The 22,562-nt window shown below is 37.9% G+C and overlaps 1 protein-coding gene across 1 annotated transcript in view; it reads left to right on the top strand.

Moving 5' to 3' along the window:
* GUCA1C (guanylate cyclase activator 1C) overlaps positions 1-9,807 on the top strand; it is a gene marked incomplete at its 5' end in the record, with an annotated part of 34,238 nt that extends 24,431 nt beyond the window's left edge. Inside the window, 3 exons of the mRNA XM_083881705.1 lie at positions 3,768-3,917; positions 6,570-6,657; positions 9,646-9,807. Coding sequence (XP_083737831.1) covers positions 3,768-3,917; positions 6,570-6,657; positions 9,646-9,776 — 369 coding nt within the window. The 3' untranslated portion in view covers positions 9,777-9,807. The remainder of the gene's footprint in view (positions 1-3,767; positions 3,918-6,569; positions 6,658-9,645) is intronic.
* Positions 9,808-22,562: the final 12,755 nt, after the last annotated feature.

Below are 22,562 nucleotides of genomic sequence, written 5' to 3'. Positions count from 1 at the left end.
AGTCACGGATGGTAGTGCCCTGAGGATCAATTTCATACCATCAGCAAGCTCTCCTTCCATTTTTGGAGCCTCCTTTTGTCTCTGTTGTGTTAATCAATCTGTTGCAAGTGGCTTAAAAAAGTGAAAGCAAAACAAGTTACAAAAGCACAGTATCAAAGAACACAAACACATGCAAGACCATAAAGCATCCTTAAACTTCTAGTTCATCCAGTCAGGCTGTTAAAAGAATAAAAATAGATCTACATTTTTATTAAGCCTACTATGTATAAAAATACAGAAGACTTTGGGGCATATAAAAGAAGATCTGAACCTATTTTTTTGGTATGTCTCCAGCCCACTCCTCAGAACTACATTAGGAAGATTTCTATCCCTCTATTTTACACCATACCCAGAAGGGTACCCTGTGAACTGACTCCATGTGCCTCTGTTCTTTTGGGCAGGAGAGGATGCAGGACTCCACCACCCCTACAGGTGCCCATGGCAACATGCTGCAGACAAGGAAGGCAGAGGCAGCACCATACAGACATAGAAAAGAAACCTTCACACACCCAAATTTGTCTTGTGTCCTAAGCTGATGAATAAGCAGGTTTCACTAGTATTAATTCCATTTAATAAAAATATTACAAATATTTGACAACTACAGAGTTAGACACCAAAAGTAAATAATTTATATCTTCCACCACTGGTGATCAGCTTTGCTTATTATGTTGTTGAGCATTATTTAAAAATTTATTTTATTATTCTTACAGTAGCCCTTTGCTTGTGAATTAATGACTTCCTAACAGGCAACAGATATATTGCTGTGTGTGCTGCAGAGAGATGTTTTACAGAGCCCAGAGACACATAAGGACCTACCTAGGTACTTGTATTGAGAATGATTGTAGAGAAGCAGATGGGTAAATCAGCACGGCAGTGTTCTTTTAATAACATCATAACACATTTATTGCATTATTTGTTGTACTCACAGAACCAAAAGATGATCTTCACAGGTTACTGTTATGATGTTTTTCACTGTTTAATGTAGTGTTTTGAGATGCTACTGTAAAAACTGCAGTATTTCTCTTTATTTCAGAAAGTTCTGTGTATGTGCAAGATCACTGTAGCCTTCTGCATCCCATAAATGTTTTCTTTTTTACTTACAATGCATGTGTTTTGATGTAGAAAGCAAAACTTTACACTTCTCATCAATGCTTTTATGAAATACTTCTGGTTCCACACCAAGTAGACAAACATGTCTACCTTCTCAGTATTTCAATGCCTGAGAAACAGAAACCAGCTGCTGGCTACCATGTCACCAGTAGTTTTTGCATGACTGCAAAAAGTGGCAAGGGCTTTCCTGACATCTACAATTTCTCCAGGTGTTTTTCAGAGGTGGGAATTTTTTGACCCTGGCCTTTAGTCCCTTGCTGTTTGGGACAAGCCATATAATCCATCAGATCAGAATTACATACTCAAACACATTAGACTGGTATCCAAACTTCTGATGTTTTGTCAGAGCAACAATAGTGACATCAAGATGCAGAAAGAAAGCAAAGAAAATAATATTTTCCAAAATCCCAAGTGAAATGTAAGGGAGAAATAAGAAAATTAATCTGGTTATGGATATCCAGCAATCCTAAAATGAATCTGTAGTTGCAATAAGCAGTATGAAATGCAGTAAAAAAGCAGCAATGTGAAATGCATTTAACCACATTCTTAATAGCTATATCAAATCAGATGATGGAAATGCAATCAGCAAAATACATTTTGACCTCCAGTAAAATACTTTATGAGATCCTTCCTGAAATAATACTTGCAAAATGGAAATTTAAGCCAGTGTGCCAAAAAGAAGATTAAGTTTGTAGTGCATGATATGTCAGTTTTGGTTAAGCATCTGCTTTTAATACTGGGCCTAATTTTGTTTGAAAATTATATGTAGTTACTGTCAAATTTCATTTAATCTTAAACAGTGGTTGAATGGTGTCTGCTGCATTTGCTTGTGATTGCAATTAGAGTAAAACAAGCAACCACCAGAAAACCTGCAGAGGGTCAGTGAAGCAATGGTCAGTTTGCATGACTTATACACACACCATTTCTGCATGAAGGCTGAATCCAGTGTTTGAATACACTGGATTTATCTCTTAGGTGCCACTCTGCTAATCAGCCTTGCACAGAAATCATAACAAGCCCTACAAAGGGCTCCCAGGAGCTCTCACCCAAATAAGCATCATGAGGGCACAATTGTGAAGAATCTAAAAGGAGAATGAAGAAAAGAAAAAAAAAAGAGAGAGAGGCTAGAGTCCTATTTAAAAATATATATCCTGTCTTTGAGAACCCACATTCACTTCTACAATCTTTTCTGATTGAATCTAGGCAGGTAGATGAGAGGGAATGGTTTTAGGAGTTTTGGTTTGTTTTCAATGGAAAGTTGATCCGCAGAGCTCTCAATTTCAGTATATTCTAGCCCTTATAAATTCCTGTTTGTCATTGTTCTTTGCATGCTCGTGTTTGGTTCCTTGTCACAAAACTATACTGATAGTGCCTGGAGGTCTTCAAAAGACATGTAAGGTGTGGCACTTAGGGACACAGTTTAGTGATGGACTTGGCAGTTCTGGGTTAACTGTTGGACCTGATGACCTTAAGGGTCTTTTCCAACCTAAATTATTTTAGGATTCTGATTTTTGGCAATGAGTTGCACCGCATCCTTACGGGTCTTCTTTTCCTGTAGTACAATATTGAGGACTGGTTCATGCCTGCTGATTGTAAACCTCAACTGGCAAGATGTCTGCTGATATATGACAATAAAACTAAGTAACATGCTAAACCTACTTGATACTCATCCAACCTTCTCTTTTCAGTCAAAGGCCTTCTGAAACTAACAAGTCTTTCCAAGGGTTTCTGAGCAATTGGATTCTGACCAATTGGATTCTGATCACAAGACTAAATTTACCAGCTGTTAATTCTTTTTGTATGCGCATGAGAAACAGTTGGAGCAAGTATGCTCCAAATTCAGCAACTGTTTCTTCCATCCTAACCACATTTTCACAGAAACAGAAGAACATGACTATGGAGGCCAGTCCTTGACAGGCTTCTATCAGTAGCTTGAGCAAAGCAGTAAGAAAATAATGAATAAAATCAATCTGAAATTCTCTTCCTATGAATATCCCCAATCCTCAATATTTAGAGACTAGTTTATGCCTTGAAGGCTTTATATCCCATGCAAAATGTTCATCAGAGACACTTGATTTTTATTTGGATAAACCACAGTACTTAGGGTTCACGCCAAAGTATTGGTTACAATTTTAAAACACTTATTACATGATCTCTCAGATTAATAACACCTGGAACAGCTCTGTGGCACTGGAAATCATACATAGTTTTGCAGTATAGATGTAAACAACTCCACTGTAGATATCTCATTAGTTCCAAACCAGATACCCCAAACTCCTCTTTTTCACATGGCAGTCTGCCACAAAAATGTATCTTTTTCCTCTTAAAAACTGCCAATAACAATTGCTTAGAACAGATTTCCCCCTCACCACCGCAACCCCCAGATTTCAGGGGAGAAAAAACTATCCTTCCTAACACCTCTTCCTATAGCTCTTCCAGCTGAGCACACCCTCCTATCCTTTTTTAATACCACAGAAGATTTCTATGTTAAAGTGCTTCATAAATCAATGTGTATTTTAGGGAATTTTATGAACCTGTTTCTGTGCAAGTGCCAGAAAGAACAGAAAACCAATGTTGTTAAATAGGTGTGTTTTTTTCTCTCCCTCTCTCTCTCTTAGGACGGATTTATAGACTTCTTGGAGTTCATAGCTGCAATAAATTTGGTTATACGAGGGAAAATTGACCAAAAATTGAAATGGTATTTCAAGCTATACGATGCTGATGGAAATGGATGCATTGACAAGAAAGAACTATTAAGCATATTCAGGGTAAGCAAGTTACAACCAACAGCAAGAGCATTTGATATAGTGCCTTGCCCCTGAAACAGTGGTTCATCATGGGCTGTAAATGGACTGTCAGTACTTTATCTAATGCTTTATGGTTGTAAAACCAAAATTAACAGTGGCTAGTAGTGACACTCCTGACATTACTTTCTTCCTTATTGAACATATCTAAGTAGTATTTTACTTTAAACCATAGTTCTACAGATAAAATACTTCACTGAAAGTGAAACACTGTAGAAATAGTAGAGACATTACTGTGATAAACTATACTATAAGGCAGGGTAGAATGGTAGCAGCATAATGGATAAAACAGATGGTTGCAAGTATATGTGCCAGTCTATTGTGGAAAACTGGCTTCTCAAACTGATCTTGCAGCAAGAAAAATACAGATGTCATCAATATATCACAATATTTTAATTTCTTGAAAGGCTCTTAGATTTGGTTACTACAAATGCCACTTACCCCTGTTTTAAAACTAAATCATGGAAATATAATTTTACTAATAAATCACGCAGTGATATTTGGATAAAAACATTTCTAAAATTTTGCTGAAAATGGGTCCACATCAAACCCATAAAACCAAAGAAGTGCAATTCTTTCTTTAAAATTATCTTCATAATTTTCAAATCGTTCTAATGAAATAACATTGTGCTCTTCATTAGCTGCTTTCATCCAAAAATTATGTTACAGCTTCTTACAAATATATATGACTCAATACTGCTCCCTAAATGTATTGGAGCCACTACAGATCAAAGTTTTGCTGCAGGTTCCATCAAACCTCAATAGAGTTTTAATGTCATAACAAACAAGGAATGTACTTTTACTGGAGTCTGCATTATTGCTGGTGCCAAGCCAGTCACCCTTAGAGACTTTAAATAGCTGCTGCCAAAACTGGAAGGAACTGCAGCCAGGTGAAGCTACTGGGTCAAACAAATAAAGCTGATCACCTAAAGAGCAGCTTTCTAAAGGTAGGAGAGGCTGAATTTTCCAGGTTTCTCCTTTGAGACTAATGAAATATTTCTTCCACAAATATTCTCCATTAATTTTCACCCAGAGCCAATGAGTCAATAGTGTTTTGTCTGAGGCTTTATCCAAAATGAGAATTAAAATTAAAATCCTTTCAATGTAAAGACTATTTCTTCTTTTCATTTACCTGGTTTTAAAATCAGTTCAGACCTCTGTGTGTTTTCACCTGTTTTGAAGTATAATGACTTTAATTTAAACCTGCCTAAGTCATTGACCTAGACTAGGTTAAAAATGGTGGGCCCTAAAAGAAAAAAAAAGAACAAACAGGCTTGTAGCCATTAAGGGGTGCCCAGCATAAGCATCAGTAAACAGGGGCTTGTCCAAAAAATATGTTTCATATCTGAGACATGAATTTAGAAACATAGAAGTGCTATTAAAATGAAATCTGTCTCTACAGCTCTGCAAGCTATGGACCAGCATATCACTACCAACCACCAAAACTCCATCCAGATAACCATCCACCATTTCAATGCCCAGTATTTTACTATTTAAGGGGCTTTTGTGGTGGTCAGTGACTCAAATGCTTCAGGAACCATTGGTTTACTCTTGGCACTACAATAAATTTAACTGTGGAAGGGAACTTTCTACTGGAAACTGCAGGAGGGTCAGACATATAAAACACCAAAAGTACCTAAAGTACGAATTAGTAATAGAAGCAAGTTTATCTAACTATTTTTATAAAATTATTGCTCCTTTTTGAAACAGGCAAGAATTTGGGGCATTTGGAGGAGCATTTTTATGATTATATTTGATCAAGAATTGCATATCAGTGCTGAATAGGTTAACTTCTTGTTTTAAAATATGAGGTCTAATATAATAGGTAAGGTAAGAGACACCAAAAGAAAGAAGATAATTCAAGTGCAGAGAAACAAATTCCATAGTGTGTCCATTATATAATGTATATGCATGTTTATATATGCACATATTTTCCCAGTCAATGGGACAAAATTTTGCAAAAACATACATTTATACCTTTACTCCAAAACTCCAAATCTGGAGTCCTTTTGCCCCAAAAAAAAAAAAAAAAAAATAAAAAAAAAAAATAAAAATAAAAAAAAAAAAAAAAAAAAAAAACTAAATCTAGAGAGGATCCTTCTGGTTTTCTTAACTTCTCTGGAGGACAAGTAAACTCTGGCAACTTCCAGGACTGCTGACTTTATTTGTGGGTACTAAATTAAACATGTCTTAATAGAAAAATTACTTATGCTTTCTCCGCATGTGCTTTCAGCTGGGAAAAACAATACTGCATTTAAATCAAAAAACAATACTGCATTTAAATCACACAGACCAAAGGGCTCTCTCTGAAGGCAGGGAAGTCTCTAGGGCCTGATAAAAATGCTGATGTGGAATCTAAAGTGAATTACAGAGCAGAGGTGCCACAAGGTTCTTCAGAGATATGCAAATTAGTCTGTAATCTCCAGGCCATGTTATGTTAATTAAATTTCCAGTCCTCATTACTGAAGTTTTCCTTGAAATAGCTATTTATTTAGAGATTTTTGAATGGGTTTGTGGACTAAAGAGTTACATTTCAAGTACTGCTTCTGCCAGTGTATTATTTTCACAACTTGATTGGAAAAACTCTGAAAGAACTTCCTCTGTTTCTGCCCTCAGGCTATCCAGGCTATTAATGGCTACACCAACATGACTGCTGAGGAGTTCACAAACATGATATTTCAGAAGATAGACATCAACAATGACGGTAAGAATCTAGGTTTTGTTGGCATTGGCAGGGGCTCCTCTGGAAGAAAGGATTTGAACATTCAACTGAAGGATGACTGGTTTAGATAACTGAAAGTCTGAATCTGCCCTTATTTTACTTCAGCTCTACAGTGAAGTCTAAGTCAACAGACAAATGAATTACATGCAGTAAGGGCTAAAACAGAGGTCCTACACCGTTCATCCAAAATTTCAGTTCTCAGGTTGCACAGCAAAATGAGATTGGTGGGGAGGAGTAATATATTTGTGTTGGTACAATCTATTTTAATTCCTTAAAAAAAAACCCCAAATAGGATTCATGATTGAACATGCTCTAGCATATTCTAAAGACTGGTGAGCATATTGGATGTTCCTTGAAGGCTGACTGTCAACATATGCTAAGATACATGCCCCTGTTTTTTCCTCAAGATACTAGATTAAGCCAATTGGTCTTGCATTTGGAAACTATAATTTTATTTCATGGCTTTGGAGTTGTTTCTAATTGAAAATTTGTTGCGGATGAATGTCCCTCCTCATACTTCTAATCATGAAGATATTCCTTCCACTAGCAAGTATGTTTTAGAGCAATTGCTGCATTGATAAATTAGGAAGACTAGGAAAGAAAAAAAGAGTAAAGTCAGGTCACAGACAGGAATTTTGGGCAGTTTGGCAGAGGGAAGGGCATTTTTACGGTCTTATTTAGTGTATCGAGGTTACTCTTTTTAAAAGTTGTTTGCAATATATAACCAGAGTATAAACAGTGGTTTTGTTGTGCATTTGGAGGATGCATTAGTGGAGGGTTTTTTTGACCCACTTCCTTGGCCCATTCTGGGTAAAGACAGATTATGAAAGGAGTTCAAATAACCCAGTCAAAATCTAACTCAAATTCTATGATTATTCACTCCTTTGACCATACCGGCAAGTAATAATTGTATCTGAGCTAGACCATCACTCATGTCATACATTTTAGCAAGGAAAGTCCAGAACATGATATATTCAGGATTATCTTCATAGTGGTTCCGTTTCAAACTGTTTTCTATAGTTTCAAGCTGTTTTAAATAGTTTCTTAGTTTTTTAAATTGCTGGAAAGCAACAGAACTAGCTTGACCTGAGGAATGGGCCAAGTTTTACCAAGTTTAGCTTCAACTATGCTGCCTCCCTGTAGCTTATTAAAGAAAAGTGCAAACAGTCAATTAATTGCAAAGTCCTTCCTTACATTAATATACGAGAAATAATCCCATGGGTTGTAAAGAACAATTCTTAAAACAAATCTCCTCTTGCAATTTTTTGCAATTTGTTTTCAATGTCTCACAGAGATCTGAGGCCCATCACAGCAGTCTGGGCCTGCCAGTGTAACCTCCTCTGGCAACTGCAGTCTGGTTTGTATGCCTGCTATTGGTACCTCAAAATGTACAGCCTGGAATCAAGAGGAGAGAATCCAAGATCTGAATAAGCAGGAAAATGGTGCAGCATGTCCACATGATGAGTCCAGGAACCCCATCCACACAAAAACCTGAGTCAAAGGCAATACAGGAAGGAGGGAAGGAGGGGGGAACTAAGAGGAGAGCCTGGGATAGGAGGAGTTCAGAGGGAGTGGATGAGTGATGAAGAAGGATGATGCATGCAAGTGTACAGAGATGGCTTGTTCTAATTCTGCTAGTGGAAAGATTATATAGGCTGTTAGCGAAAACAGAAGTACAAACTTCCTCAGGGCTCTGCATGCCGGCTCCTGGAGAGGGTCTTAGGAGGGTCTTCTTTCATTGAAGCCTAAGAACAAAGACTTCTGTTAAATGATGACTGTCCTCTTTATATGAGCCTGTCACCAGTGCAGAAAGGACATATGTGATTTGACTAAATAGAAAGCAAACTTAACTGACTATGGCTAGAAAGTGATTTTCACGTTTTTCAAATGCTGATCATTTTCCTTTTTCGTGTCAGATGAAGTTTCCAAGGCTGCCATGGACAAAAACCAAGACACAAAAAAACCCCCTACAGGGAGTACTTAAACCTGAAAACAGCCCAAAGTCAGCATGCTCAGCATTCACCAGACAAACACAACTTGAATTGCTGCTCCCCTGCACTCTGGGGCTTTAACTCATCCAGCTATTTTCCTCTTTGCCTGGTTCTTGTAATTTCTTATTTTACTGAGAAAACAGTCATTGTTGTGAATTTAACAACAAACTTTAAACCATTCTCAGAGGAAAAAATCTGGCTCTTCTTATTCAACCAAGATTTATTTCTCCTCTCAAAGTAAAGCAGTATCACTGAAATAACCCCTAGACAGAGAACTGTGTGCATTTCTGTGTACTATGCAAACAGACACATGCCTAGAACTGATCTTTGCTGACAAGGAAAAGAGCGGGAAATGATGAACAACATTAAACAATATTCCTATTCCTATTCTATTATTCTTCAATAAAAGAAATTTTATTGTTGTCTTGAAACTTCCAAATTATTAGCTGATTTTGACAAGAGCCCAAAAAATCACACTCTAAATGGCCCATTTCAGTTCCTTCAAATAATTTATCTATCAAACCATTTAGCTGATTTTTTTTTTCTGCAGCTGATCATGGCTCTAAATAATCCTAGTAGTCAACACAGGGACTATGCCCACTAATCCTTAGCAAATCACACCCTAATCTCTTTTAAAACCAGCTCTAAGATAAATTCCCGTTAGCTCAGTGAGAAGTGGCCTGATCTAAATTCAGCCCTGATACTGGCTTGATTAGAGCCCTTTACACACATTTATGAACACTTATAATTCTCTCAGACTTCGATGAAAGCTGTGTTTGACATGTTTGAACAGAAAAACAAGTGAGTCTGAGTTTTAGGATCTGACTGAGGCAAAGTGAGAAAACATTAGCAAATACTCTACCTGCATTTGCCTATCAGCAGCTTTCATAGGGAATTCCATCTAGCGTGAATGGTCTTTTGTTTGCTAGAGACATTGCTGGGTTTCTCAGTTTCTAAAGAGTATCTGACTTTCTTTTAGGGGAACTGACTTTAGAAGAGTTTATCAATGGTGTGGAAAAAGATGAGGACCTAATGGAATTGATTACGAAAAGTTTTGACCTTTCCAACGTACTCAAAGTCATACAGAACGGCAGGAGAAACAGTGTCTGAAGGATCCAGTCGTGGAGGTTGTCTCTGTGTCATCATTTCAAGGAAGATAATATTTGATATATTTGGAGAGCTTGATGTTGTCAAAGCCTGCCCGGGCAATACTGAGCAGCCTTCTCCAGGAGTAACAATTTTCACTCTTCATGTACCTCCTTTTATTTTCTTTATTCTTTCCCTTGCTAATGACTGTGGCAGCCACAGACAAAAAAAACCAAAAAAAACCAAAACCCAACAACTTTTGTCTGCATATAATAGAAAAGGTATGTGATGCAGTAAAAGTAACTTATTTGATCTCTACAAACATGTTGTGGACAAACCCTGGCTAACTGCTCACTCACTCCACTCTAGTGGGATGGGGTGAGAGAATTGGAAGAGCAAAAGTGAGATAACTTGTGGGCTGAAATAAAGACAGTTTAATATGGAAAGAAAATGTGCGCAAGCAAAGTAAGGAATTAATTCACCATTTCCCACAGGCAGGCAGATGTTCAGCCATCTCCATAGAAAGCATGGATCCATCAAGCATAAGAGTGACTTGAGAAGATAAATGCCATCGCTTTGAACGTCCCCTCCCTTCCTTCTTCTTACCCAGCTTTATATGCAGAGCATGACTCCACATGGTGTGGGATATCCCTGTGGTCACTTGGGATCAGCTGTCCTGGCTCTGTCCCTTCATTCCTTGTGCACCCCCAGCCCACTAAGTGGTGGGGTGGGGTGAGAGGCAGAAAAGGACTTGTCACTGTGCAAGTGCTTCTCAGCAGTAATGAAAACATCTTTGAGTTATCAATATTGTTTTGGTTACAAATCCAAACACATTCTCATACCAGCTACTATGAAGAAAATTACCACTATCCAAACTGAAAACAGCATGTTTTCTTCTGCTCAGACTAATCGATAAAATAATGAAAATAACACAAACTGCAATTTTTCTAGAAGACACAACGTTAATTTTTTTTTTTTTTCTTTTCATAATGTGTTCTTTAAGCTACTATCTAAAGGGTGGGCTCAAACTTTTAGGTAGGACTGTGTTCTATCCAGATGAATTAAGAACAAAGTCTGCTTCGCATTAACCTAACATTTGCTCTAATCAGTAATCAAAATTGGATTAAGTTCTTTGGGAAACACTTCAGTTAGCTTAATATTCCCAAGATGTGTATCCTCCTTAACAAGCTCTCTACTACTCTTGATTGTATTACATTTGTTTATTAAAATAATGTGATATTTTGATTTTTTTTCCAGGGCTCAGCCACTGTTCTTTCAAATTAACCTTTTATAAAAGTGTTGGAATTAATTTTTGTTGTCTTTGTAAAGCAAAATTAGAAGTTCAAAGAATAGCAAAATCAAAATAATTTTGTAAGCACTCCCAGAGATTTCTGTCCTTTGATTTCTATGTCCTCCTTTGCAAAAAAATGTGTTTACTGGGCTCTTTGCCATGGCTACATAGAACAAAAGGTAAGAGGTACAGAGTAACTTGTACTTCTGCAAAACAGACAGCCTTTCCCTGACTAACTTAGGTATCTTTGCCCTACCCAAATACCTGGGTTAAAGCTTTTAGCGACTGAGTCTTTCTGAGATTTCTGCCTCCTGTCAAACTGGCTTGCAATTGTCTCTGAAGGTGGTAGCCAGGACTGCAGGGAAGGCATTTGCAGATGACATGATCACATATTCTTCATTTTTATAGGAAAGCAGGCTCAAAGCACAACCTTACTTTGTAAATAACAAGACTAATTCTATGAGCTGAAACGGAATGGCTTCAAATGTGTGCAAAAGGAAAACTATAGTTCTTTCTGGTTCTATCAGGATTGATTCTCTTTCAAGTCTGTAACAAGTTTTATCAAATTGCTATATTATATCCTAAGATTAGGATCTCCATGCCTGACAATGCCCTGCAGGCATCACATTAATACTAATTACTGTAAGAAATAGCAGAATTAAGCAAAATAATTTGTGCAAGGATTGCTACAGGTTGAACAAAACAGTTATTAAGACTTCAATATGAAAGAGTTTTTCTTCCAAATTCACTTCAAATCCATGTCCATTTGCACATGAAATGTACTCCATCATCTACAATTATTATCCCAGGTTCTGGCTGATCAATGAAATATAAAAAAGAATATGCAACATGCATCACTTGACATTATAAACAGCGCTGACATTATAGTTCTGACATTTGAATCTTTTATATGCTTAATTTAAAAAATAAAAATAAAATAAAGTTATGTATGAGATTCCTGGGGCTTTGAATTTTAAGTTCTTGTATTTACTCATCTTTGACACATAAATATGTCACTGTCAATTTTCTCACACCCAGACTTCAGAAATTCTCTGTTCTTAGTCAAACAAAAATGGTGCAATCTAAGCAGCTTGGGTGTATGGAAACAGCTGTATTTGGGATTTTTGGTTTTAAACTAATGAAGTGATAGACTTGGAAAAATAACCACTATCTATGTACACCAAGTTTGTTTTTTTTAATAAGTGGATTTTAAAAAGAGTATTTCCATTTAAATTTGCCTAATTTTTCTGCATCACTGTAATTATATGAAGTGAATTACCAATTCTGGGAGAGTTCTGTGTTGCATTATAAAAAAATGTATGAAAGGAAATTCTTGGCCATATTTTGTTAGACTAAGTTAGGAAGGTGTAGCTGAAATGGTCATTTCCTACACTAATTTAAAATAATTTAGCAGAAACCTATATAATTAAGATGCAAGTATCTGTGTATTTTAATGTAAACACTGTGGCACATAATTTTAAAATTTAATTTAATAATTTAAAAATTATTTATCTACAGTAATTCCACATGTTTGTGACTATACATAAGATTCTACCTAAATTTTTTTGCAAGTTGATTAACATACATTTCCTTTGACTACTTAAACACAATTTGATAAACAGCTGCTTGAGATAAACGCATTATGGCCATAACTTCTATCTAAACTTGCAAGCTGCTCATCAAGTCTATCAGTAAAATCAGGTGACACAAGGAAAACCTGTCAAGTGTAACTCCTCCTCCCAAAATCTTGTTCTGAAACAACATGAAGCTGAAACTCATCATTCTGGGGGTGATTTGTAGTCACAAAGGTTACTGTAAGCTGACCTGACCATCAGATGGTTATTGCTAGTTGAGTGGACAGCAGAAAAGGAAAAACAAAAGCACAGTGTTAGTGCATGTTATGTACACACCTCAGCAAACACTTCAGTAGTTCAGGGCATTGCTGACATGATGATCTTGAGGGCTGCCTGAGCCCACAGGGTGCTTTGGCTTAGAAGTATTGCAGGAGAGAGAAAAGGTTCTTCACCCAGAGGGTTTGGTCACTGGAATAGACTCCCCAGTTCAGTGGTCACAGCCCTAAGGCTGACAGAACTCAAGAAGTGTTTGGACAATGCTCTCAGGCACAGGGTAAGACTCTGGGGGATGGTGCTGCAGGAGTTGGACTTCAGCTACATGGATCATCATTGGACTATACGGATCAACCTGAAAAATTATGTCTTCTGCTTAGGCCAGCACTGATTTTTGCCTTCCAGCAGCCATGGGACAGAAGAGTCAGCCATCAAAGGTAACTTAGTTATTCTAAAGGAATTGCAGTATCACTACTTAATTTTTATTTCCACCTCCTCTGCAGCAGGATCATAGAAGTGTTTGTGTTTAAAGGGACATTAAAGATCACCTGGTTCCAAATCCCCTGCCATGGGCAAGGAACCTTCTACTAGACCAGTTTACTCAGAGCCTCATCCAGCCTGGTCCAAGGATAGGGAGTCCACAGCCTGTAAGAAAATTCAAGACACCTTGCTAGGCAGTTTTTACCATGCTTAAAAACAACACTATTGAAACAATAACTTTTGAGTTGCTGAACCATCTGGCTCCAGTTTGAAATTAAGGCCTGAACTTTTTATCTCATTTCAAGCTGCACTGTTTACAGAAACTCCTGTCCTGTGCAGAGTATTGGAGATGCTGGGAGGGAGGACTGGATGGAGTCACAGCACACCCAAAAACCATAAAGGAGACGAAGTAGGGGAAGAAACCTTAAAAAGAAAGGATCAGGCCTCATCAAAGGCCTGATGTGACAATTCCTGTCCCTAAGGGACATATTCTAAAGATAAGTCTAAGTGTCAAAGTATGGAAAAGAGGAAGAAGAGACTGAGGCTATGGAGGGCCATGTTCATGTTCTGTACTTCAGACAATACTTGATAATGAGTACACAACAAAACCAGAAAGTATATGGTACATAATCTATGGGTCTGTCTGAAATTTGGCTTTCCTTGCTGCCCTAATAGAACCAAAAAACTTTTCCAACAATGCACTGAAGATGAAGCTCAAAAGAGGTCAGACACATTTGCCTGTCATCTCTTTATCATCTCCTGTGCAAAGGTACAAACTAAAATAGTCTTCTGAAACATTCTAGAATTCAAAAAAGATCATATTAGCAATGTTACAAAATCAATAATCTGAAGTAGTGATAATCTGGCCCCAGCAGTTTCTTCTGCACTGATTTGCACTGCACTTCTGCACCTGATTTCTCCAATACCAAGGGAACTAACCACTCAAGATGTCTTCCATTTATTCACCCAGAATGTTCAATAGCTAAATAAAACAAAAGTACTCTTAAATGTTCCTCTCTAGATTATTTTCATTAGCTGTGAAAGTCAGTAAGGTAACAACCAATGTGTTGGTATGGAGAATTTTACAGGAAAACTGCTTTTTATTTAGGAAACATGGTAAATCTTCCTCACAAGTGCCCTCTGAATGGCAATTGGCAGCTGTGAGCAACTGAAATAAAGAGGAAATTGTATTTTATTCTCCTATCCCATGAGCTATCTAGTTACTTGCATATACATAGCAATTACAGATGTTTTAAATTTCACCTTTCCTGGAAAACTCAAAGTACACTCAGAATGATAAATGAATATGAACTTGCAGTCCATTTGTGGTCCTATATAAGTCAATGATCCTATTGATTGAAAACCAGAACAGATTTTTTTCACTAACTCTTAAAGAATATATCAAATTCTTGATTTGTTCAGACTCTTATTAACCTTTTGTGTAGCACTCATTAACCTTTTATGTAGCATTTCTGTTAACCTTTTTTGTATTTCTGTGCACTACTGCTGAAGTATGTAGGGAAGGAATTAAAGAAGTATTTTGAAAACATTTTTAAAAAACAGGTGATGTATTAGAATCATGATAATTTTCCTGTTAGAAACCAATTAAATATTCATGGAAAGGGTTGACACAGTTTTGAGGGTAACAAAAGAGACTAAACTCCCATCAGGCTTCAGGGACATTCTTACCATACATTCACACGCCTCTTCCATCTTTGTTCCCAAAGCAGTAAAAATTATGTGGGTGTTTTTCCTTTTTTTTTTTTTTTACACTTACAGCATACCTCCAGCACTTAGCGTTAATGGTTCTGGACAATATTGGAAGAATTCACACTTTTTCTTCTCTTTTTTATTTAAATTACAAATATTTGACAAACTGCTTCTGTCCTGGAGGATTTCAAATCCCCTCAGATTTAAAATATAGCTCACTTTTAAAAAGCTCCTAACAGAAGAAAGAATTCATTATTTGCAATTAAACATGTTTTTATTGTTCTTATTATACTAAGGGTGCTCATATCAAAAGAGGATCTTCTTTCCCTTGTCCTCATTTATTTTCTAATTCAGACAGTCTTCTCTTTCATATCCTGTTCACCAGCTCAGCCTCTAATGGCCATGTCAGTCAGCAATCAGCTTCTAGAGAATATAATAATTTAGTCATTTTCTAAATAATGAAAAAATACACAAAAAATATACCAAAAAAATCCAAGCTTTTTAAAGATCAGTCAATTTTTTTCATTATCTAAGATGTTGAGATTCACAAGTAAGTTAGGAACTGCTTTTTCTTAGATTGTCAGTAGAAAGAGGAAGTTCTTGTGATGGTAGGTCAGTATATGAGACCCAGTGTCTTGAGAAGATTAATTATATATTTTAAAAAGCAAAATAAATGCATAGTCTTGCTCCCCAAAAAGGAAGCTCCCAGAAATATGCGTTCTGTCTGCCAGGGTTAGTAAATGCCCCTGGAGAACACAATTATAAATCTTAATTTGCTATTTTCTGGTGGTTTTGATTGTTGTAGAAAGCACATTTGTGCCCACTGAGATTCAGGATGTGTTCTGCTGTCACCTCCCCAGCCTCCTCTCTAGAAAAGTGCCAAATGATGCCACACCTTTGGAGAGAAGCCAAATGTGCACAATAGGCAAGAAGCAATTGCCAGGACTAAAGGGAAGTGCTAATCAGTGGTCTTAAAACAGACAAAAAGAAGATGGAGATGTAAGAAATTACTGTCCTGCAGATATAAAAGTTAGGGGTAACAATCCAACAAATCATATAATCACACAATCACAGAATGGCCTGGATTGGAAGGGACCTCAAAGACCATCTAGTTACAGCCCCTCTGCCATGGGCAGGGACACCTCCCAAGAGACCAGGCTGCACCAGCCCCACCCAACCTGGCCTCGAACTTCCAGGGATGGGGCATTCACAGCTTCTCTGGACAACATGTTCCAGAGTCTCACCACCCTCAAAGGAAAAAATTTCTTCACAATCCCATCTAAACCTGCCTTCTTTCAGTTTGAAGACACTTCCCCTTGCCCTGTCACTGCCTGCCCTCGTAGAAAGTCTCTCTTCATCTTTCTTTCAGCAGTGGACTGCAATTAAATCATCTCAAAGGCTTCTCTTCTCTACACTGAACAATTCTCTCAGCCTTTCCACTAGAAGATGGGATCCATCCCTTTAATTATCTTGGTGACTCTCCTCTGGATTCACTGACTGTTCGTGTCTTTTTTTCTGTTCTCACTGTTTTAGTCTGCTTGTTGCTGAGGTGGGGTTTTCCCTCTCCAAATTCTTTCTGCTTCCTTCTACTTGTCCAAAGTACTACTGCAAGATCAAGAGAGAGGGAAACAGACCCTGAGAACAAGCAGGAAGGCACAGATAAAAATGGCTTTTTGGCATCTGGGGAGTAGTTTTGCAATGGAGAAAACTTTTTACTTACATATGTGCTACTTGTGCTGCTTGGTTTAATTTCTTTCATTTCTGCTTTGCATTAACATTCAAGGCACACTAAGAAGAAGAATCTTCATTTTTACCGAAGAGATATAATCAAGCATCCTTTCCTATATATCTAAAACAGAGACATCTGGAAATGAGAGCCATGGTGCAAGGAGCCTCGTGACATTATTCCCATGACAAGGCTCCACTAATCACTGAGAAGTATTTCATGTGTCGTAGTAATTTGCTGTAAAAACTGCCACAGATGGTGTTAGTTAACTTCTGTGGAGTTTGTGAGATTAGTGTTTGGCTACAGGTCTATCTCCACATGTTTCTGTGATACTGAAAAGAGCACAGAGATGGAGCAGTCCAAATAAGCAAAATTTTTCTAAAAGGAGATTTTTTTTTTTTTTGAGACTCAGTATCACTACAACCTTCATAGTAATATGGGGACCAGATACAGTGAGCTGTATCAATCCAGCTCTAATTTCCCCTCTATAAATAATCCTACTATATATATGAAAATGATTCCTGATCAGTTGTTGTTTCTCCACATGCTGCTAATCCATGTAATCCTTTAAAACACATAAGCAAAAGGTACAACCCTTCACCAGCAGCTCCTTTGCTCCCTACCAGCACCCATCTCCTTGCTGAGATGATCTTACCCCACACTTCATAGTATAGATCTGTGTTGACCTTACTAGACATCCTCTAATCCCAGAGGAACGTCTAAGCAAATAAATGTTAACCTCATGCATCATAAGAGTAAGGCAGAAAAGCAATACTTTTGTTTTCTTTCTGAATTATCTGACTTAATTGTGCCAAAAAGCAAACTGAATCTTTAACTCAGCATATTGGGTTAAGGTCCAGGGAGTGCAATATTCATCTTGTCAAACACACAGCTCAGAGTTACACAATAGGCACCGGGATGCTGGATGATGTGAAGCACCATGGTAGCTCAGACATAGCTCTGTTTTGGTTTTGTTCTCCCCAGCAGTGAGCTTAGCTTAGAAAAGTGTAAGTCTTCACAACCAGAGCCCAGAAAAACAATTTCCTGTTTTCTCCTGGCAAACAATTCTTCTGCTCTTTAACCCCATAGAATAACCAGGCACTGCCACAGCACTTGTACCATTTTCTGAACATAGCCTTTCACTCCCTGCATACAGTAGTTCTTTCAGCCAATTGTAAATGTTTACGAGCAGTTTTCTAATTAAGACATAGACACATCCTTGTAATGAAACCAATCTTTTCTAGCTGAGGAATCATTGGAATTTCATCTGATTTGGGGGACCAGGCAGATGCTGTTTCAACCATGAAGACCAAATATTTATTCTGACCACTTCAAAAGTACCTCGTAGGCTAACACTGGCTTGCCCAGCTCTTTGTTGAACAATTGCAAATGAGAAACATTCATGAAATCACAGCTTGTTTGTGCGTAATTTGTATACTTGGTGCAGAAAACACCGTGTATCTCAGCTAAATCATTTGCAATGAATAATTCCACCATTCAATACAGATGCTAAGCATTGGAAGCTTATAAAACATTATGGAAATGTATCTTCCATCCCCAGGAGATGGGAGAATTTTAATTCCTGGCACTGAAGGCAGGCTTGAATGAGAATATGATTAAACTTTTATAACTGCTCAATGTTTTCTTGGCTCAATCAATATTCTTTTCAATAAGCCCTTGGCCTGTTTCGGAAACACAGCCAATATTTGTTGTTCAGTAAATGGGGTTTTATTCTTAATTCCCACTGATCTGATCAACAGAATGACATTGATCACAATGAGTGCTGTGTTCAAACATTTTAAAACAATTTAATCGGCTCATGCAGGACAGAGGTTAGGTTGCAGTGATGATTACAGCACATCTTTCAGTGGTCTCTGTTACAGATGAATGTGCTTTTATACCACCTCCAATGCACCCAACTGCAGTCATCCATTTGTGCAAGCTGGCAGGAAGGAATGGGGTCACAGGCAGTGGTTGCTTCCTTTCCTTCAAAGGCAGATCGAAAGGGACACAGCAAGCAGCCATGCATGCCTCAGGAGGATCAGCATCCAGGGGGGAGATCCTGATATCGACATACTGGAGGAGCCCCAGGGGAACTGGCTATGATTAGTTGGATGTTAGTACTGTCAAGCAGGAGGATGCCAGACCAGAATTTAGGATGCACTTACAACCTATTCACCGATGTGCCAACAGCATGTGCACAACCCTGGGCAAACGACATAACCCTACACCTTGGGTTTTTGGTCTCTCAAGGTAAGGTTAATAATTCCTGCCATGTTTTGTGAAGCAGTTTGATATGTGTGCAAGAGAGGCATGATGTGAGTTGTGGCATTTGTTCAGCACATTGGTGACACTCAGCTCTTTGCCAGCCCAAGTGGGAGCTACAGAGCTATTCTACAAAACACCAGAGAGAGTGAAGAGTTTGGAGCAGAAGTCAATCCAGACAGTTTCAGCAGATGCTGAAAACTGAGGACAGTGGTGAGTAGTGAAAGGGACAAGAATTGCTCATTCCTTTTCAAGGAAATTCTCATCCTTTGCCCCAATGGTAATACAATTCTATTAGATCAGATTCCTGAGCTTTGTACCTTGAGTCCTAAATGATAAAAAATTACTTTTGTTCTCACTTCTGCATTCCCACATGTGATGGAAAAAGGATTGATCATTTCATTGTGATTGTTGTCCTAGTAATTGCTTATTCCTTTATCCACAGAGTGGCTGAACTTGGGGCCTGTTTTTATAAATGAGCCGGCAGCCAGACATATTTCAGTGATCAGAAGGCTTCAGAAACAATCAGGTTATATAGCAGAAATAACCTGGTGTAGGTTCAGCCCTGCCAGCAGCCAAGCACCCACATGCACCCCAGGACAGTGGAGAGAACAGGATGAGAAAATGTAAGAAAACTGAGGAATCAACCTAAAGACACTTGAATAAGTGACAGAAGGGGGAAAACAATCCTATTAGAACTAAGTGATGAAAAGGCAATGACTCACTATTTCCCACAAGAGAAGTTTCCAAGTAATGGCCAACATGAAAGAAAAAAAACCTTCATCTCCTTCTTCCTCTACACCAGGTTTTATTGCTGAGCATAACACTGTACCACATGGAACATCCTTTTGCTCAGTTCAGGTCAGATGTCTCATTGGGTCTCCTCCTAATTTCTTGCACAGGTCCAGCTTACTCACTGGAGTGTGGAGGAGCAGCAGAGTGAGGAAAAAAGCAAATGCCTTGTGTTTGCAATCACTGCTCAGCAATAGCCACACAATCATTGTCTTACCAACACCACTTCCTTTAGCCACAAACACAAAACTTAGCATCAAAGGGCTGCTATGAAGAGTTAGCTTCTTCCTGGCCAGATCTAGTAGATCAGAATCAAAAGAAATGAAAATAATGAAGTCCCATTAGACTGGAACTAATAAAATTGCTCACAAACAAAATTACACATGCTCTTGACAACTGGGGGCAGTACAAAGCCTTCAGAAAACAAGTGATCCAGCAAGTGCAGCCTTAGAGCCTGCTCCAAATGTGCTTCCAGAAGGACTGCACACAACATTCAGAAATAGGGACCTAAATAACATTACTCACCCCAGGATTGTGTTTGGAAGCTCAGCAACATTTTTGACTTCACAAGCGAGATTTTTGATGCCTTCCTGATGACCAAGTGTGGTTATTTTTCTGTTGTTTTCCTTTCTTTCATGCTTTACATAAGCAGTTACGGAGTGCTTGGGTGTGTTTAATTATGATAAGGTTTGGAAACATTTGTCTGTGTAACAGACACTCATGCAGGGACTGTCTTCCTTATGTGAAGAAACTAATTTATGACTTTGGATGGAGTTGTAAGTAAGGAGGAATAAAACAGCACTTTCTCTCCCACCTGTCAGAGAGCAGGGAAGGCAAGGCTCCTTGCAGAGGGAATGATACAAAGTGCCTGCTGCAGCACCTGGCCTGTGCTGACCCTTTTACTGTGGTGTTTCCAGGGATGCTCACACTTCCCTTTTCCACAGCTCTCCTGCATGCCTACAGCTACTCCTCCCTCCACTCTCCTCAGTGTTTTTTTACAGCCTCTGAATCTCTAATTATATTCACTGGCTTGACACAAGCTGAGCTGTGCAAGGCTTTCTGGAAAAGAGCAGTTATTTTATGCTTTCATACTCCCTTGTACAAAGAGAGAGAACAGCATGCAGTCCAGAAGAAATACACTGAAGAGAGAGGAGTTTGTCATTTTAATAGTCAATGTGAAGTTTTGGCTGTATCTGAAGACCAACATTTACAGAAAATAGATGTGTAAATTGCTTTTTATATGGCTCTTCAGAGGTTGCTTACAGAAAATTATTTTTTATTTCAGATGCCTAGATAGTCAAGGATACTGACTGACTGGAGAGAATTCAGAGCAGAATAGTAAAAATGATCACATAGTGCAAATGTTTTGGGGTTTTTTAAGTTATAAATTGATTAAAGGGATAAAATACAGCTTGAGGCTGGACCAAATGATGAGCTGGGGAGGAGATAGGCCTCTCCAAAGATGAATAAACAGCATGAATAAAACAATTACACACAGCAAACCATAGGGTAAAAATGACACACTCAGTCAGAGCCACAAATTATTCTTCTACAAGTCAAACTAATTGAATAATAGTTGAAGTTAAATATTCTGTCAAACATTTCTGTACAGACCTACTCAACAGAAAGGCAGAAGATGCAGTGCTTGGACTGAACAGAGGATGAGCTTCTGGCGCTACAAAGGCACCAAAGAAGTTTTCTTCTTGAAATGTCTGCTTCTGTACCATATTAATATATTCTCTTTTCTAGAAAAAAAATGGAATAATGTTCACAGTTTACTTTTTACCAAGTAAACAGTGAACATTATGCCATTTTCTTTAGCTTGTCAACAGCTTGATCCACAATCTTGGTTTGCAGTCTACATAAACTCACCCAAGCATTAGCTAATCTTTGTTGACTTTGTGATTCTTAAGGTCATGCAGTTTAAAATTTTTGGTTACACCTTACCAAATATACCAATTACTGCTGGTTTAGGGCAGTTTTCATGCACAGCTGCTGAATGTCAATCTCAATTTCTCCTATGGGTGGTAGAAGAAACTTTATGCATTTGAGTATTCCTGTGACTCTACTGAGGTGTACCATGAATTCAAAACAGACAAACGTAACTTCTGGATAAAACTGAAATGACTGGATCATACCCTTGTTTTCCTAGCTTGGTGATTACCTCAAATATAAAATAAGTCAGAGTCTACTTCTATTATTTCTAGTATAAAATTACATTTTTAGGAATTAAAAGATATCAATGCTGTAAAGTGAGTGAGTCCTAAGCCAGGAAATGTCAGAGGAAAGTAATTTCCCTTTATCCTTCTCTAAATGTGGGACTCCAGGTCTCATCCTTGACCTGATTATGTATAGATTTCTTTGTCTACTAATAAATCCCTACTACTATCCCAAACTATCCCAATATTTGACCATGTTAAAATAATCACAGAAATCATATTTCATCTGTTTAAAGGAGTGAAGTTAGCAGTACATTTTACCAATGGGAAAGAAAAGATTATAGGGACTTACTCCAAACTACTTGAGTGCCCATCAATTTTATGAATCTGCAATATAGAGGTTCTAATATATTCACGGTAGTTACACTTTTTTTCCCCCCTATTTTTAAATCTTAGGAAGTTTTATATAAGGTTTGATATATTCAAAGCACAGCTTCCATCAAAGTGAATATAAAGAGAAAGCACTGAGAGCTTCTGCAA

Source organism: Zosterops lateralis, assembly GCF_965231275.1.
Source record: "Zosterops lateralis genome assembly, chromosome: 2".
Lineage (NCBI taxonomy): Eukaryota > Metazoa > Chordata > Aves > Passeriformes > Zosteropidae > Zosterops > Zosterops lateralis.
Note: the sequence above shows the minus strand (reverse complement) of the source record. Positions and strands in the feature narration are given on the sequence as shown.